The following is a 19270-nucleotide window of genomic DNA, read 5'->3' on the forward strand; positions in this document are numbered from 1 at the left end:
TCCTGTCCAAGTCAATAGCTCACCATCTCACATGGTCCGTTGAGTCCTATCTATTGGAAGAATGGATGGTCTCTACTACTCCTGGCTTCATGGTTAACTCTGTCATGATGCAACAATCAAGACAATCCCTTCCTCAAATAGGCCATTCTGGACTAATTCATTTGGCAATGAAAGCAACAGTTCTAGGGTGGACACGAACTTCAACGTATCTTCCACTGATTAATCTATGGCTTTTATTTTAACTCAAAGATTCAGAATGTAATTAAAAGATTTATGAAGGTACCTAGTAACGATGCTAATAATTGTCCCTCTGGTCCATCTGAAAATCCTCCTGCCTTCTCCTAGGTTTGTGAAAACTATACCCTAGTGGGAAGAGGTGCTGCCTAAACACACACCATGTAGGATGACATCATTCTGTGGGGTATGAGGTTCCACCAAAGGAGTTTGCTCCTCGCTACCTCTTGGCTTTGATCGACGTAGCCTTGCTTCTGGATTTGGCTGTACCATGAGTGGCTCAAGGCGCTTTTTTCTCTGCTTCTTCTCCAGCAGTGCTCTCTAGGAAAAAATTGTGATATTATAGCCAGAAGAGTTATGACAGGACCTAGCTGCTTCAAACAGTTACAGTTTTCACTAATCCTCACAAACCTCTTGTGAATTAATTTCTCCTGCTTGAGACATGGCAACACTGAGGCACAGAGAAGGACAATAAGTCACTCATTTTGTTTACTATATATTTACCAAACACCTTTAAAGATCTATTTAAAATGATACAAATGCATTTCTAGCCAAGCTGAGGCGGTGATCCAAGTCTATTTAAAATATTTATAGTAATTATGGGGCACCTGGGTGACAGTTGGTTGAGCATCCGACTTCGGCTCAGGTCATGATCTCACAGTTTGTGGGTTCGAGCTCCGCATCAGGCTCTGTGCTGACCACTTGCTCAGAGCCCGGAGCCTACTTCAGATTCTGTGTCTCCTTCTCTCTCTGCCCCTCCCCCGCTCATGCTTTGTCTCACTCTGTTTCTCAAAAATAAATATAAAATATTTATAGTAATTATCATATTATTATCAAAGCACGATCACAAGTTTAAAATACATAAACGTGCATAGGAGAAAAGATAAAGAAACATAGTAATGGTGATTTCTTTGGGTGGTAGATTATGGATTTTTTTTCCTTTTTCTAGTTTTTGTATTTTCTAAATTTTCTAACTTTTATAATTGAAAAAACATAAAACTTCGTATCCTCTAAACTTCAAATTATTTCCATATTTTAATCAACTACGGAGCAGTGGCTTTTCCTTTCTTGCTCATTTTTACATAATTAGAAATAAAACAAATCAGAACCAAGGATAAAGAGGGGGAAGAAAACTTTCAGTCGGGACATTCTAAATAGAAAGCAATCAATTTTATGGATAAAAGTGATAGAGAATATGGTAGCAAGGAAAGTCAGGAAAAAAGTACGAGAAACTCTGAGAAAAAAACCCAACATGATGAAAAGGAAGATACTAGCACATATATTATTTTTAAGCTTTGACAAATAAGAGATTATAATACCTGGAAATTATTATGGATCTGGGATATCTCAGAATAGGAAAGTGCTAAGCCCCAAGCTAAAAAAACTAAACCATGATTTTAAAGCAAAGATATTATAACCTACTTTATTGTTTCTTAGGCAGAAAGCTGTCTATTTACTTTTTTTCACTGATACTGCTTTTAAAAAGTGCCACGAGAAAAAGAGTTACTCCACGGGGTGAGACAATCAGTAGAAAAGGATGTATGTTTTCCCTCAACTGGGCTGATGAAAGCTTGTAGATAAATTCAGAGGACACAGAAGAAACAGAACTACTCTTTACCCAACCCCGTGAATAAGAAAAAAGACTAGGGAGCGAAGATAATGTGCCAAAATGGACTATTCCATCAAGAATGAATAAAGGTTAGAGCAGGCTGGGAAGGAATAACTGAAGTTTCTCAGATTATTTTGAGACTCATGAATTCATATGAATAGATGGACCTTAATGTAAAAGGAACACTAAATACATAAGAGGCCCTAATGAGCTGCTTCTAGCAACTAAGAAGTCTTACGTAGTGGATCAGAAGTAAGCCGGCTGAAGAAATGGGACATGAAACATAACAGACATGAGAAACTGCTGCATCTATGTGGCCACAGTTATCTAGTCTCATATAGTCTCATAACTGGCAACAATTGATGAAGCAAAGATGCAAGCCACAACCAATCCATTCTGTTAACATATGTAAAGAAAAAATGCTCTACAGGAAAGGGGTATTCTGCTGGTGGTCCAGAAAAGAGCAGCCAAAGACCAAGAATTTGAAAGAGGTTATCCGACCTGTCCCAAGACAGAGAAATGTTGAATCTGGTAGAGAAGAGTATCCAATTTCCTGGGAGACCTTAGTCTGTTTGTGGACAGGAAACCATATAAGGGCTTCTTCATGGCCTTGATGAAATGTCCCTTGGGACTACTAATTTCATTTCCTCAAATTCCCTTCTTACCAACCAGCATTCTAATTTTCAATTAATTTCTTAGGTATCATGTTCCCAGAGCAGGGAAGCATGAGCAGCAGAGATGAATATACACGGGAAGAGCTGGAGTTCCCATTGTATATTAATAAATTGGTGTCTGGTTTCATACCTGACTGTCGCGAGTTTGAACAGTGTGAGTTTGTGCCAAAGGACCTGGTTATATTAGGTTCACTGACAAAACCCAGTTTTTAGACCTGTAAAGGGCAGACCAGACTCCTGGCCACAGTGATCCTACCAGTGTATCTGGTGAAGCCTTTCTCTATCAACTTCAACACAAGTCACACTTATTTAGATCAGCAACTTGAGGGAAATACACCAACTGTAGATTGTAGTAGCCACCACTACTACATTATAGCACTGAATATAACCTACTATTGTCCAAATTTTTAGTATATGTGCTGCCGAAGTGAGCACTTGTCCAAATTTTTAAACGAGAAAAAAATCATAAAATATTGGCGGGCAAATTGCTATTTTGGTGAAAAGTGTCTCCTGATTTAGCATTCTTATCATCCTCACACAGTTTGGAGGAGGAAGATAGGTGTTAATTGAGCTTCAATGCAACAATGTCAACTCATATTTCATTTGTTTTACCTTCCCTAAAAAGCTGTAAATGAGGCTGCATGAACAAAGGATTCTTTACAATATTAAAAGAAGGATGGGTAGTCAGGAAGAGAGCCACAGGTGACTGATTGTTACCCTATATGCAATTAAAATACGTTGCTTTCAGGACCTTCAGTGTCACATAAGCCAAACCTTTAAATTTCCCAATTCCCTTGGAAACTGAAGAATAACTCAAAGAATCCATCTTTTCCAGAATGCAGTGGTATGTCCTATTATCACTCCCTGGGAGCAAAATATTGGATGGTAATTCCAAAATAAATGAGGAAATAAAGGAGATTAGATGGAGGGGGGATTCCATCAAATGGCTTCATGCAATAAAATAATAAAGCTCAGGCAAGCCTCAAATTAGTAAGAGTCTGACTTCACTGATGCTCAATTTTCCAGAAAGACTCCCTAGAAGTGATGGGCTGGTTACAGTATGACACTTCTGGAACAGACCGGCTGACCACAAGGGGCAACCAGCAATATCAGAATGGTTGCCTGCAATCTAACAGTTTGGCTAAACATAACTAATCTCCCTAGCACACAAAGTGAGATCAAAAGAAGAAGAGACTAAAATTTTTAAATCACACTTCTTTCTTTTTTTTATTTTAAAGAGAGAGAGAGAGAGAGAGAGAGAGAGAGAGAGAGAGTAGGGCTAAGGGGGAGAGTGAAAGAATCCTAAGAAGGCTCCATGCTCAGCACAGAGCCCAATGCAGAACTAAATCCCACGACCCTGGGATCATGACCTGAGCCAAAATCAAGAGTCAGGTGCTCAACCAACTGAGCCACCCAGGAATCCCTAAATCACACTTCTTAAAATATCAATTCAGTGTGCGAATGACCACCTCTGTTATAATGATAGGAACAAACAGATGAGCAACCTGACCAAAAGGGACTATGTTGTACTTCAACCCCTTGTCCACCAGATGGCATAAATGTTCTCCACCTAATGTGCATCTGTGGCTGAGTAACATCCCTGGAAGAATCTAAAAATCTTTACAATCTGTAGCCAGCTAAGGAGTTCACATACCCTGAAAAAAAAAGTGAGTACCCTAGAGAAACAAGTAAAAATAAAAACAAAATATACTCAATGAGAAAGAATACCTTTTCAATAAATGGTACTGGGACAACTGGATATCCACATGCAAAAGAATAAAGTTGGACTCTCATCTTACACCATATATAAAAATTATCTCAAAGCAAATCATAGGAAGTGTAAGACTCTTAGAAGAAAACATAGGAGCAAATCTTGGTAATCTTGGGTAAGCAATGGTTTCTTAGATATGACACCAAAAGTGCAAGAGACAGGAGAAAAAATAAATGAAAACTTTATGCTGAAACCAATACCATTAAGAAAGTAAAAACTGCAGAAAGTATTCACAAATGATACTTCTGATAAAGAACTTGGATCTAGACTATATAAAGAACTCTTATAATTTAACAACAAAAAGACAATAACCCAATTTAAAAATGGGTTTTCTCCATTTCTCCATGTCTCCAAAGAGGACATACAAAGAGCCACTAAGTACATTTTAATGCTCAACATCATTAGTCATTAGGGAAATGCAACTCAAATGGCTGTAATCAAAGACAGAAAATAATAAGTGCTGACAAGGAGACAAGGATGTGGAGATGCTGGAGGCCCCAGACATTGCTGGTGGGAATGTGTAAAATGGTTCAGTGACTTTTGAAGACAGTCTGGCAGTTCCTTAACATGTTAAACAGAGTTACCATATGACCCAGGAATTCTCTCACTCCTATTACCTGAGGTATATCAGACAAGAGAGATGAAAGTATGTCTGTACAGAAACTTAGACACAGGTTCAGAGCAGCATTATTTGTAATAGCCCAAGAGTGAAAATAATGCAAATGTCCATCATCTGATGAATAGATAAATGAAATGTGGAGTATCCACAACTAGGAATGTTATTCAACAATAAAAAGGACTGCAGCAGTGATACATGTGATAACATGGATGAACATTTTCCTAAGTAAAGCGGCCAGACACAAATGACTACATATTATATGATTCCATTTTATATGAGGTCTAAAAATCATTTGTACACTTTTTTCTCAAAGTTTATTTATTTTGAGAGAGAGAGGGTGTGTGTGAGTGGGGGAAGGGCAGAGAGAGCAGGAGAGAAAGAGAACCCAAGCAGCTCCATACCACCAGCACAGAGCTCGACACGGGGCTTGAACCCACAAACCGTGAGCTCATGACCTGAGCCAAGATCAAGAGCCAGATGATCAACTGAGCCACCCAGGCAACCTTCATGTGTACACTTTAACTGGGTGTATATTTACCGTGTGTGAATTAGACCTCAATAAAGCTGTTCAAAAACCTATATAGGACAAAAACAGCCATGTGTAAATTATCTGTGAATCTAGGATTTTCAAACATTAAATACTAAGATTATACTATCAGGGAAAAAAGACAGATATGAAAGAAGCAAACCTGCTCAGTACTGCTGAAACATGGATGATGAAAGAATGAGTTAAGAGAAGGAAAATGGTCAGTGTGGAAATAAGGTAGGATAAAACTTAGAGCAAGAGTTACCTTGTATCTCTCGTACTATACAAGGCAGCAAGTGGCCTGGCCAGATACTCACATATCTCATTCTGTTGGCAGGTGTATCCCTTTAGTAGAGATGAATTAATTATACCTTCACACAATGATGTTTACTGTAGATATCATTTTACAGACTCCACTTGCTCTGATTTCAAACTTACCAGGCCACTTTAATAATTGCAAACCTCCCGCAGATAGGAATGTGATGACCAGCTGATTCTGGTATATAGTTCATTAGAAATTAATAAATTAATCCCCTGGCTTAGGTTCATCACTTATGAAATTGGTTAGTATGAACCAATTCTCATGAGACTTATGACCTCTGGCTGCTCTTATCAAACTATCTCTCATCCTACAAAATTCATGACCAATGACTCAACCATGGGAACATTCCCAAAGCAGGACTCCTAAGAGGTTAATCTACTGTATACTTCAGGCAGGTGTGGGGAGAATAAGGTTCCCTAGGCTCTCCCACCTCCACTGGTAATCACTGCCACAGTAAGCCACTGTCATGGATGGGAGCACATGGTACACCTCAGGTAGGTTGGCAGGCCCTGGACTGTGAGCCATCAAGATCCTACCAGCCTGCGAGGCCCAGAGCGAGCAGCAACCTAGCCTTCCTCAATGTACTTCCATCTCAGCTCTAACTTAGTCTAAGATCCTATCTAACATTCTGTTATCCAGTCTGACCCCACTCTACAGATAAAATAGTGGGCCCCAGAGTTTAAGAATCTTACCTAAAATCAGGAGCACCTGGGTGGCTCAGTCAGTTAAGGGTCCGACTTCAGCTCAGGTCATGATCTCACAGTTCGTGAGTTTGAGCCCCGTGTCAAGCTCTGTACTGACGGCTCAGAGCCTGGAGCCTGCTTCAGATTCTGTGTCTCCCTCTTTCTGTCCCTCGCCTGCTCATGCTCTGTCTCTCTCTTTCTCTCTCTCAAAAATAAACACTAAAAAAGTATTAAAAAGAATCTTCTCTAAGATCACATAGCTAATTAATGGCAGACTAAAAACTAGAACCAAAGGCTTCTGATTCCCAGCCCTATGTTTTACTCATTCTGTAGTGCTGCCTTTGTTACAGGCCATTTGAACACTCAGTTTGCATTTGTGGAAATTCCCTTGCCCCCTGCTGAGCAACCTCCTTCTTATGTCCAAGGCAGCATTTCAGGCCCCTTACAGTATTCTCGCACACTATTTAACACCATTTGTACATCAGGCCTGGACATTTTTTGAATTTTAAAATACTCCTACAAAATTTTATGTCTTGATATTCATTGACCACCTCTGGAAAGATACATTAGAAGTTAGTGACAGCCTCTGGTAAAGAACTAAGCCATATAGAGAGGGAGAGACTGTTCATGAAATATCTTTTCTGTATTACCGGAATCCATATTTTTAAAATAAAAGAAAATATATCTCTATACAAAATTCAAAAACTTCAAAATTCAAAAACTTACATCTACTATGTTATTTCATAGATGACCATAGATTTTAGATGCTAGCACAGTATGTACCAGTTAGCCTTATAAAAATAAATCAAACAAAGATCTACAATTTTATGGGCACATCTCCCTAAATAGAGTTTGCTACGCAATGGAATATAGAAAATAAAGGGCCCATCTCAAGTATTTCAATCTCTTTTGTGTGTGGTGGGGAGGTAAGTATAAGTAGAAATATATATATATATAATCAGAATTTTCCCCATGATCCCAGTTAGATTAGTTTCCTTCCTAGTTTTAGTTTGTGTTTTCCCAGTATTTGAAAGGATTGTTTATTTCACACCCTTTACCCGGCAACTTTACAGATGTGTGCACAACACTAGATGGGTCTCTGTTTAGAGGCAGCCTGCCTCGCAAAGGAAAATGCTGAGACAACCACCTATAATTGCTGAGAAGTTTTTTTTGCCATTTTCCTGCTTGGCTGTGCAAAACTAGACTTGCTTAAGATGTCCCTGTGTCTCTTTAAAGGAAGCAGGTTGGAGGGAGGATACAGCTGGTATATTAACCTCAGCAGTGGTTTCAAGGAAGCCTACTTATAAAAAGTGCTACAGCCAGGCTCCCCCAGGACAGGTCACTCATGTTGGGGTCCCCAGCCTTCCAAGCCCACGTGCCCTGGGGATCCCTAAGCCCCAAAGTGGATTTCACCGACACATGCCAAGATACAGGTGCCAGGCTGTTGGGGTTCACTTGGCCCTCCGCACGTGGAGGGTGGGCTCTGAATATCAGGCTGCACAAGCACTCCCACAATGGCCCAGGGACAGGCAAGCTCTGTCGTGTGTTCACCTGGGTGCAGGGAGAGCCCAGGACAGCTGGGGCCCAGAGCACTAGGCCCAGTGGTACTTGTCCCTGCCAGCCAGCCCTCTGGGGCCCTTGCCAGGGGTGGAGAAGCTGTGGTTGTCCTGTGCCTAGCCAGGTGGCTCCAGACAGGCCTCTGTTGCTATTTAGACCTTGAAGGTGACAGAACTAGATGGGTGGAGCCACAGCCGGGCCACCCTGTCCAAGAACCGTGGCTGCTCCTCTCTGCATACTTCACGATGCAGCATGTGAAGAGGGCTAGGGCCTAAGCAGGATGATGGCACAGCTGATGATGGAGGCCACCACGGCCACCTAGAAGCCAAATGTCTCCTATGGTGGCACAGGCTTGCATGCAGGGGGTCTCTGAAGACCACTGGGCAACATTTCCCTTCCAGCTGCACGTGAGGAGACTAGACCGCAACATTTGGTGACTTGAGTGTCAGTGGAATGTGATGACAGTTTCTGCCATCACCATAAAAGACTCAGAAGGTGCCATTCAGGGGTGGCCACACATGAGCACAAGCACCAGTGCCGTTTCTGGGGCCAGCATGGCGTTCCAACCCACAGGGGCCTTGCCCTATGGAGAGTAGGCCTGCACATCCCCACATGCCCCAAAGAGACCTCTTCCCCAGTTTTTAATGAGTCCACCTTTAAAGCAACTTATTACACTAGAAGTCCCATTATTAATTCCAACATTAACATAAATAGGCAAAACTTTAGAGGTATGTTTAGTCACCTAGAGTCTAGACACTACATGGGAAGACTAGAGCTATAGAATGTCCTAAATTAGAAAACATGCCCAAATGAAAGCAAAATATGTTGGGCATAGGTTCTAAGCTGACTAACAATGATGATCATAGCATATAACGACACACAAGTGTCCATTTATTCCTTCCTTCCTTCAAATATTTAACGAAGGATTATTATGTGCCCAGCCCTATGCTGGGAACTTCTGGTCATCATAAACAGACTTGACTCCTATTCTCATGGAGCTTAGCCTAGTGGAGGAAACAAACATAAATCAAATCACTGAAGAAAAGAATGAATGTGTAACTGGACATTGGGACCAGTGCTGTGAAGAAAACTGTGCTGTAAGCAATCGGGGCTTTAAGCAAGCACAGCAGCATGCTCAGATCTGTATTTGAGAATGAGAAAAACATTGTAGTTCAATGAAATTGAATAAAATTCCGTGAAATTGTAGTTCATTCTTGTAGTTCAATGAAAGTACAATGTAGAGACATATTAAAGGCAGCAGGACCAAATTACTATACAGAAATGCAATGTTAACATTCTTCTAATTCTTAGGAAAGGTGCCAAGGAATTTCCAGTGACTATAAATCCAAGGCAAGTTTTATCACTGTGCTCCTGAAGGCAGTTGGGTCTTGCCAGAGCTCAGGGCCTTGGTTCAGCACTGCTTAGTTACAACATCAGAACCTTTCCCTTTCCTGTCTTCTTTCCATGACCCTGCCAAGACTTCAGAGTTCAAGACTCTGCATCAGCAGATGCATCATCATCATGGTCAGTATAGCTGTTCACTTATTTCAAAACAGGAGGGAGACTCCTGATTTGCTCACCTGATTATCTAGTTTCAGCTGTCGAAGCTTCATTGTCTCATCTTCAAAGGCACTATTTAAAAAGGAGAAAAAAAAAGCATGTAAAGAGAAAATTCTGTTAAAAACATGTCAATTTCGTATTCTCCATGTATCTACTCCCCTGGGCTATTTTCAGCCAAATGATTCTGCCTTAGGGAAAGTTTCTAGATGTTACCTGACACTGGCTTCAGCAGGACTTGCCACGCTTATTCTATGGAAAACCTCAGGAGACTGAAGTACCCAAAGAGTAAAAAGAAAAAAAAAAAAAAAAAAAGATGTAGAACATAGACTCACATGCATGCAGGAATTTTTTTTTTTTAAACCGTATGTTGGGTACTAACTATAGCCCAGACACAGTGCTAAGTATCTGACATGCATTATTTTATTTATTCCTCAAAACAATCCTACAAAGTAGGCACTATTATTCTTCACACTTTGAACATGGAGAAACAGAGGGCTATGCATAAGGTTAAACAGCAGAAACAGACTCTAATCCAGGTCTCTTTCCAGAGTCTAAATTCCACCTAAAAATCCAATATATTTTTCTTCTTTTTTGGAGCTAGTTCTAGGAAATAGAGAATTAGACTAGATGGGGATTGTGGCAGGCTGCCCCCAAATACGTCAAAGTAGCACACTGATAATTCTGAATTAAAGTTTACTTGAGAAACAGCCAATGCAAGCACATTCTGACCCTCCTTTCTGTCCCCCAGAAGCAGGAAGTCAATTTCCCATGTGAAAGGTACTCTTCCTGTACCAGGAGGTAAAAAAACATTTATCACCAGAGATAGAGAATTCAAGGCCTAGAAGTCAATGTACACAAACTCTGCTTAAGTTCTTCACTAATTAGTAGCCAAGACTAAGGTTCTTTGTCTTGTCATTTCTTCACAAATTTATTGTTTCTTTCTCTAAAAGGTATATAAACTGCCTGCTTTGGTCATTTCTTAGGTTCCACATCTATGAGACCTCCCTATGTACAAAATTAATTTTTCTTCCCATTAATCTATTTTGGGTCATTTTAATTGTTAGACCAGCCCAAAGAACCAAGATTAGTAGGGGGAATTTTCCCCACCCCCAACAACTGTGTATAGCATCTGACTACAGCCTACTGATTTCCTTAAGATCTAGGCAAGTTGGGCACCTGGGTGGCTCAGCTGGTTGAGTGTCCGACTTTGGCACAGGTCATGATCTCATGGTTCGTAAGTTCAAGCCCCACATCGAGCCCTGCATTGGGCTCCTCCAGGCTCACTGCTATTAGAGCAGAGCCCACTTCGGATCCTCTGTCCACAACCCCCCCCCCCGCCGCCCCGCCACCCCTTCCCAGCTTGCACTCTTTCTTACTCAAAAATAAAAATAAACATAAAAAGATTTAGGCAAGTCATTTAACTTACTTTGCAAGTTTGCCATTAATAAAATATGATGCCAGTCATGGAAGGAGACTATAAGTACAGTTGAACAGACAAGACTTAACACCACTAGGAGACAGATTTCTTTGATGGAAGAAAACAACAACAAAAATGGAATCCAATGACTGTTTTCAACTGATAAACCAAATGCTTTTGAACTTTAAAAAAAACTCTCTCTGAAGCCATTTCTATTTTTGAAAATTTTCTAACTTAAGATTTTATTTTGTGACTCAGAATTCTTGGTAACAGTAGAGAATGAAACAAGGCAGAAATGGTTCTCAGTTATTATTATTTATAATAATAGTAATTATTATTTAATTATAATTTTTTCTGGAGCTTACTATCAGAATCTATTTGAGAAGATAAATTCCATGGTTACCAAGGGAAGCATGGCTTTTCCTGCATTTGAGGTAAAAATACCAAAGCATCTACCCACACCTTAGTGGTTTACCACTACCTTCACACATTTTAGAAGGTTTCATGCATTTTAATAATGCATAACAACTTGGAATTTGTGTACTATCTCCAAGACTCCTCCTGCCTACTAACCTGTAAGCAGATTTTTTTTAATGTTTATTTTTGAGAGAGAAAGAGAGAGAGCACATGCGTGAGCAGGGAAGGGGCAGAGACAGAAGGAGACAGAGGATCTCAAGCAGGCTCTGCGCTGACGCAGGGCTCGAGCCCAACAGTGAGATCACGACCTGAGCTGAAGCCGGACACTTAATCGACTGAGCCACCCAAGCTTACAGCCTGAACCTGTAAGCATATTTCATAACCCCTTAGATATAGATGACATCCTGGTTCTCTGACAGTTTCCCTCTATTAATTTCCTTCTAAACTATATGCTTAAAAACCTGTTGGGTATTTAAAATAAATCATCTCCTTTATCCCAGTTCAAAAGAGGGAGGGACAAGCAAACAAACAAAAATGTCAGATATGATGTATTCAGGCCTTGACTTTGTAGGTCCCTAACAGTTCTCCTAGACATGTTCCTGTTTTCCTTAATATTTTTAATATTCATTCACATATTTTTAAATCCTAGCTTTATGAGTACAGTACTAGAATATTATTAGTATTTAGTGGATATTAGTATAAATTTAAAAACTCTATAAAGCAACTAAGACAAAAAATTAAGAATATTAGGATATATAGGGAAAAAAGTATGAATACACAGGAACAGGTAACATGGTAAAAAAAATGCACTGTTACGTGCTGGTATTTTCAACAGCTACTGCTATGAATCCTGCTTCTCCTCTAACTCACTTTGCTTCAACACTAAACTAGAATTGCAAAACCCCCTGGCATAGAAAATAAATCATCCTATCCCACCCCCAACCCCACCTCTACACACACACACACACACACACACACACACACACGGCTAAAATCTCACTCATGCTAAATTCTCACACACATCTAAAGTCCTCAAACACTTCTGTTAAAGACGCTAAGAGTGAGGAAACCAGGTGTATCTTCAATGCCAATCTCGACACCACGTAATTCCTTTCATCAAGACTGAGCAAGCTGAACAGGTTTTGTTTTGACCTTAACAAAAGAAGCACTAAAAATATGCTATATAATTATAACATTTAGATACCTCCTATACATCAAGAGCTATGCTTCCTTTGAGCTCTAGTTTTAAATCGTAATTTACCAGAAATAACATATTTTATATACTTACATTAATCTGAACTAGAATTTCTGGTCTAAACTGGAACATGATCTTACTAAATTTGCATTTTTCCTTCAATACTCTCGCCTTCCTTTAAAACAAAGTTGTTTAATGGCAGGCCTAACCAAGCCTGGTTCATAAATCAACATAAAACAAGAAGAATTCCTACAGTGTAAAAGAAATGGAATTACGTACTATATTTCCTCCCATTTTTCTCATGGAAAATTTCCTATTTACTGGATATAAACAGGGAAAACCCTAAATATACATCTTATAAAAACAACATAGATCCAACATTGAAGTGCAATATAGAATAATACCCACAGAACGCCATTCTCTTGAACTACTCTCCATTATATATATGTGCATTATACACACACACACACGCACGCACGCACACACACACACACAGACACAATGCTCACCACAATAAGTGTAGTCACCATATCTGTCACCTTGAAACATGATTACAATATTATTGACTATATTCCCTGTGCCATACTTTTCATCCTCATGACTTATTTTATAACTGGAAGCTTAATGCCCCTTAATGCCCTTCACCTATTCACCCTATTATTTCTTTAATTGAAAGGATTTTTGAGATAATATATGTGTTACAAGAAGATTGCTGGTAACAAACTCTTTTTGTATGATTTTTTTCTTTCTAGTTTTTTTCTTCATTGGTTGTAAAAATAAAGCATATTCATCTTATAGATTTTGTAAAAATTTATAAAGAAAAAAAATAGTCTCTTCATAATCCTACCATCATGAGATAATAATCCCTGCTAACAAGAAAATATCTTTACAAATATTTCTAGTAATTTTTATATATTTGAAATAAAATTTATGATTTTTATATCATTTTAACTCAAGATTATATCATAAGCATCTTTTATGTTATATAGGTTTTTGAAATATAATATTAAATGGCTAGTATTCTAAAATATGGACATTCCATAAATTTTTTATTGTGGTAAAAACATGTATCATAAAATGTAATACCTTAACCATTTTTAAGTGGACAGTTCAGTAGTGTTAAGTATATTTACATGGCTGTTTGCATACAATTTTTTATAGCAGCATTATTCACAAGGGCCCAAAAGTGGAAACATCTCAAGGGTCCATCAACTAATAAATAGGTAAACAAGTCTGATTTATCTATATAATGGGACTTATTCCGCCATAAGTAGAAGAGCTTGAAAGCATTGTGCTACATGAAAGAAGCCAATCAACAAAAGACCACATATTATATGCTGTTTTTATGAAATGTCCAGAATAGGCAAATGCATAGAGGCAGAAAGTACGTAAGTGATTGCTTAGGGCCTTGTGGGGATCAAAGTTGAGGGATGATAGCTAAAGGGCATGGGATGAAAACATCCTAAAATTCACTGTGGTGATGATTGCACATTTCTATGAATATACCAATAAGCACTGAAGTGTGTATAATTTAAATGGCTGTATTGTATGGTATATGAATTATATTTCATTCAATAAGGCTGTTATTATTAAAAAATTCATGAGTCTATACTAATTCTAAATAAATGGCACAACAAAGATCTTTACAGAATAACCAACTAATAAATACAGAATGAATAATGGAAGTAGAATGTCACCATTTTATAACCACCATATTAATAATTGACTCTTGCAAGAAACATTGATGGATCCTACAACCATTGAGTAAAATAAGATATTCAACATAATCTCAAGTATCTCCCCACAGATTATATTAGTTACAAAGAGGGAAAGGTAACCTTACAATGAGAAAATCTAGCAGATATCACCTTAACCAAATGAACAGATTCAGCAATGGGATAGACTGACATAAGGTATTTCCTGATGTGATGTATCGAGAAGAAAACAATATCACGTATGCAATATTCCTGCCAACAATGTTTGTCCTAAATCTATTCAAGAGGAAACAAACCAAATGGAGGGAAATTCTGCAAGACAACTCTCAGAATTCTTGAGAAAAACATCCTTATTAAGAGAGACCAAAAAAAATTTTTTCTAGATTAAAGTGGAGAGACTTAAGAGATTTCTGGCAAGAAAATATAACACATAATCTTTGAATATTAATCATAACATACACACAGTAAAGACTATTATGGGTGCACTAAGGATATTTGACTCTGAACTGTGCTTTAAATAAGAGTATTAGCATATTAATGTGATAATAGTATTGTGGCCATGTAGGCGTGGGAATAAGGTGGAAATAATAATGGAACAGGGTAGTATGGAGGGGGGGAGCCACATTTCTCTGAGTATCCATGAGTCCATAATGATATGAATCAATGAATGAATGAATAAATAAATGAAGAAGGTACACCTCTTCCTTACAGAAAAAAAAAATCCAATTAAAAAAGATAAAAGGGAGGCACCTGGGTGGCTCAGTGGGTTAAGCATCCGACTTCAGCTCAGGTCATGATCTCCTGGTTTGTGAGTTCGAGCCCTGCGTCAGGCTCTGTGCTGACAGCTCAGAGCCTGGAGCCTGCTTCGGATTCTGTGTCTCCTTCTCTCTCTGCCCCTCCCATGCTCATGCTCTGTCTCTCTCTGTCTCTCAATAATAAATAGATGTTAAAAAATTTTCTAATAAAAAAGAGATAAAAGGAATGATGGAAATAGAAAGTCACCAAAGGCAAACACAGTAATAACCATTGTAGACAAGAACCATAAATGGACACTAAAATTAGTAGGTGTAAGTATGATGGGAACTAGATATTTGCATAGTCTCAAAGTATCTGTCCACAGGATAATTACTGATTGCAAAGGGAAAAAGAGTAACTTTATAATGGAGAAACCTGGAAGACAGCACGTTAACTAAATGATTAAGATTAACATCACCAGTAAGAAGACACAGCAACATCACGCTCCTCCTGATATGATGTGCTGAGAAAGGTACAGCATCATTTTTTTGTGGCACTCTCGCCAGAAGTGCACAGCCTTAATTTAATCATGAGGAAACAACAGAGGAGCCCAAACTGAGAAACACACTACAAAATAAAAGGCCAGTACTCTTCGAAACTGTCAAGATCAGAAGGGATGAAGGAGAATGGGAGGTACGAGCTTCCAATTATGTGATGAATAAGTCACAAAGATAAAAGGTACAGCATAGGGCATGTAGTCAATGATACTAGAATAGCCTTGTATGCCAACATATGGTAGGTACACTTATGGTGAGCATGGCATAAAGTATAGACTTGCTGAATCACTATGTTGAACACCTGAAACTAATGTAACACTGTATGTCAACTATACTTTGATTTTTAAAAAAGGAAAGGCAAAGGGGCACCTGGGTGGCTCAGTCAGTTGAGTGTTTGACTCTTGATTTCAGCTCAGGTCATGATCTTGCAGTTCATGGGATGAAGTCCCACGTCGGGGCTCCACTGTCAGTGCAGATCCTGCTTGAGATTCTCTCTCCCTCTTTCTCTGCCCCACCCCCACTCGCTTGCTTACCATCTCTTTCTCAAAATAAATAAACATTAAAAAAAAAAAAAAAGGAAAGGCAAAGAAAGACTGAGCAAGTTGGAGAACACTAAAGAGATATGATGACTAAGTAGACTACAGGATCCTGGATTTGGATCCCAAATTATTAAGAGACATTAGTGGGAAAACTGGTAAAACTCCAAGAAGACCTATGGATTAGCTAATGGTACTGAATCAGTATTAATGTCCTGGTTTTGATAATTTACTATGATTATGTAAGATATTAACATTAGGGGAAGCTCAGCCAGGGAATTCTCTTACGTTTTTACAACTGTTTTTTAAGTCTCATTTAAAAGATTTTTAAAAGTGAGATACTAAGAGATAATGTTAATAAGTAATGACTCTAGGTGAAAGTCATAGGTTATCGGTTTATTTTCCTTGCTTGATTTCAGTATATTAAAATTTTTTCAAAATAAGAAATTTGAGGGGAAAAAACAAAAAACCAGACATTTTCCTAAATGTGTACACTTAAAAATCCACATGCCCCGGGGCACGTGGTGGCTCAGCCAGTTGAGTGTCTGACTCTTGATTTCAGCTCAGGTTAGGATCTCATCATGGTTTGTGAGTTTGATCCCCACATTGAGCCCCGCATTGGCCTCCATGCTGACAGTGAGGAGCTTGCTTGGGATTCTCTCTCCCTCTGTCTCTGCCCCTCCTCCTCCCTCAAAATAATTAAAAAAAAAAAAAAATCCACATGCCCCTTAGTCGAGGGTCTAATTTACATGCACAGTGTTTCTAAGGAATGGAGATGGTATGAACAATAAAGAACTTTGCCCAAGATCAAATATCTGAGACACTCAAGAGCCCACCTTAAAATGTTATTCACTGAATTGCTACTAGTCTAGAGCTGTACCCAACAGACCATGTTGCCAAATAGTTTGAAGCATTTAATAATGTATCAATGACATGCTAGATTCTATGATTACACTTTTAGCATTCCTGTCAAGTTCTCTATGCATACAAAAAAAAAAAAAAAGGATAATTTTTTCTAACACAAAATCCATTGCTACAATACAGTCAGGGAGTGCTTCTTGCCGCCTCCCACACGGTGCCAGATAATAAGGATGCTGTAATCAGCACTTCGCTGCAATTTGGCCAGGGATGCAGGTGGCTAAACAGCTCCTTCTGCGGTGCTGGAGGGAATAAACACCATTCTTGCCAGGAGCACAGCAGGCTAAGACTTGCAAAAATGAAGGGTATGAACAGTCCACGGCTCTTCTAATAGTAACTTGAGTGAGTACTTCCTTTACTGATTGCAATATTGCTTCATAACATCACAAATGATCGTTTTTAATCTCAGGAATTAGTTAAGAAACAAGGAAAGGCTTACCCTGCTTTATTACATAAATTCAATAAATGCCAATGGGGATTGATAAAGGAGCAACTTCGAAGGCAATTTATTCATTTTAGTTAGAGGAATTCAAAATTGTAAATTGTTAGTAATTAGCTGCCTGTGTGAAGTTACAATAAAGCAATTTATGAAAATTTGGTTCAACTCAATCAGAAATAAATGCACTATGTGTGACAACGAACTATTAGATGATATTACAGGAAAAATGAAGGAAGAAAGGTTTACCTGAAGACAAATAACTACATAAAGCAATGTAATTTTTTAATTCTTAAATCTAGTCCATTATTCATACTTAATAAAAGATCTGACTCCTACTTCTGGGAGAAAAACTGTACATTTTTATTATGCCTTTCACTTAAATGCACATACTAAAAATCAATAAAATCAACAAATTAGACTTCATCAAAAAGAAACTTTTAGGGGCGCCTGGGTGGCTCAGTCAGTTAAGCGTTTGACTTCGGTTCAGGTCATGATCTCACGGTTTGTGAGTTCGAGCCCCGCACTGGGTGCTGTGCTGACAGCTCAGAGCCTGGAGCCTGCTTCGGATTCTGTGTCTCCCTCTCTCTCTGCTCCTCCCCCACTTGTGCTCTGTCTCTCTCTCTAAAAATAAATAAAATGTAAAAAAAATATATTTTTTAAAAGGAAACTTTTAGAAAGAGTACATCAAACTAAAAAGTTTCTGCACAGAAAGGAAACTATAAACCAAATCAACAGGTAACCTACTAAATGGGAGAAAATATTTGCAAATCATATATCTGATAAGGCGTTAAAACCCAAAATATATAAAGAACTCATACAAATCAATAGCAACCTCCCCCCAACAATCCAATTTGAAAATAGGCAGAGGATCTGAATAGACACTTTTCCAAAGACAGACAGATGACCAACAGATACATAAAAAGGTGCTCAATATCACTAACCATCAGGGAAATGCAAATCAAAACCACAATGAGATATCACCTCACATCTGTCAGAATGGCTATTATCAAAAAAAAAAAACTAGTGTCGTTGAGGATGTGGAGAAAAGGGAACCTGTACACTGTTAGTGAGAATGTAAACTGGTACAGCCACTATGGAAGACAGTATGGAGGTTCCTCAAAAAAATTAAAAATAGAACTTCCATATGATCCAGTAAGTCTATTTCTAGCATTTATCTGAAGAAAACGAAAACCCTAACTTGAAAAGATATCTGCACCCCCATGTTCACTGCAGCATTATTTACAACAGCCGAGACATGGAAGTAACATAAGTGTCCATCAATGGATGAATGAATAAAGATGTAATATGGAATATTATCCAACCATAAAAAGAATGAAATCTTGCCACTTGCAACAACATAGATGAACCTTGAGGGCATTATGCTAAGTGAAGTAAATCAGAGAAAAGACAAATATTGTATCTCACTTATCTGTGGAAACAAGCTTACAGATTGGTGGTCACCAGAAGCGGGTGGGGGCTAGGCAAAATGGGTGAAGGAGGTCAAAAGGTTATAAAATAAACCAGTTACAAAATAAGTGATGGAGATTTAGGGTATAGTTAATAATAAAGTATTGAATATTTGAAAGTTGCCAAGAGAGATCGTTAAAGCTTTCATCACATGAAAAAACAAATTTTATAACTATAAATAGTTATGAACATTAACTAGACTCACTGTGGTGTTCATTTCACAATATATACAAATATTGAATCATTATGTTGTACACCTGAAACTAATATAATGTTATATGTCAATTATACTTCAATAAAAAATATGTTCTCCTCATCT

The 19270-nt window shown here is 38.4% G+C and overlaps 1 protein-coding gene across 8 annotated transcripts in view; it reads right to left on the reverse strand.

Moving 5' to 3' along the window:
- TULP3 (TUB like protein 3) overlaps positions 1-19270 on the reverse strand; it is a 64834-nt gene that overhangs the window by 21366 nt on the left and 24198 nt on the right. For 5 of the 8 annotated variants that reach the window (XM_086714324.1, XM_086714320.1, XM_086714319.1 and 2 more), the window contains 2 exons: positions 9576-9627; positions 396-555 (listed from right to left, as the gene is read on the reverse strand). In XM_086714324.1, coding sequence (XP_086570450.1) covers positions 396-555; positions 9576-9627 — 212 coding nt within the window. Of the gene's footprint in view, positions 1-395; positions 556-842; positions 993-9575; positions 9628-19270 lie in introns of those variants that run through there. The other 3 variants (XM_086714318.1, XM_086714321.1, XM_086714323.1) reach the window with 2 other exon arrangements.

Source organism: Puma concolor, chromosome B4 (assembly GCF_028749965.1).
Source record: "Puma concolor isolate L17-30 chromosome B4, mPumCon1.1.hap2, whole genome shotgun sequence".
NCBI lineage: Eukaryota > Metazoa > Chordata > Mammalia > Carnivora > Felidae > Puma > Puma concolor.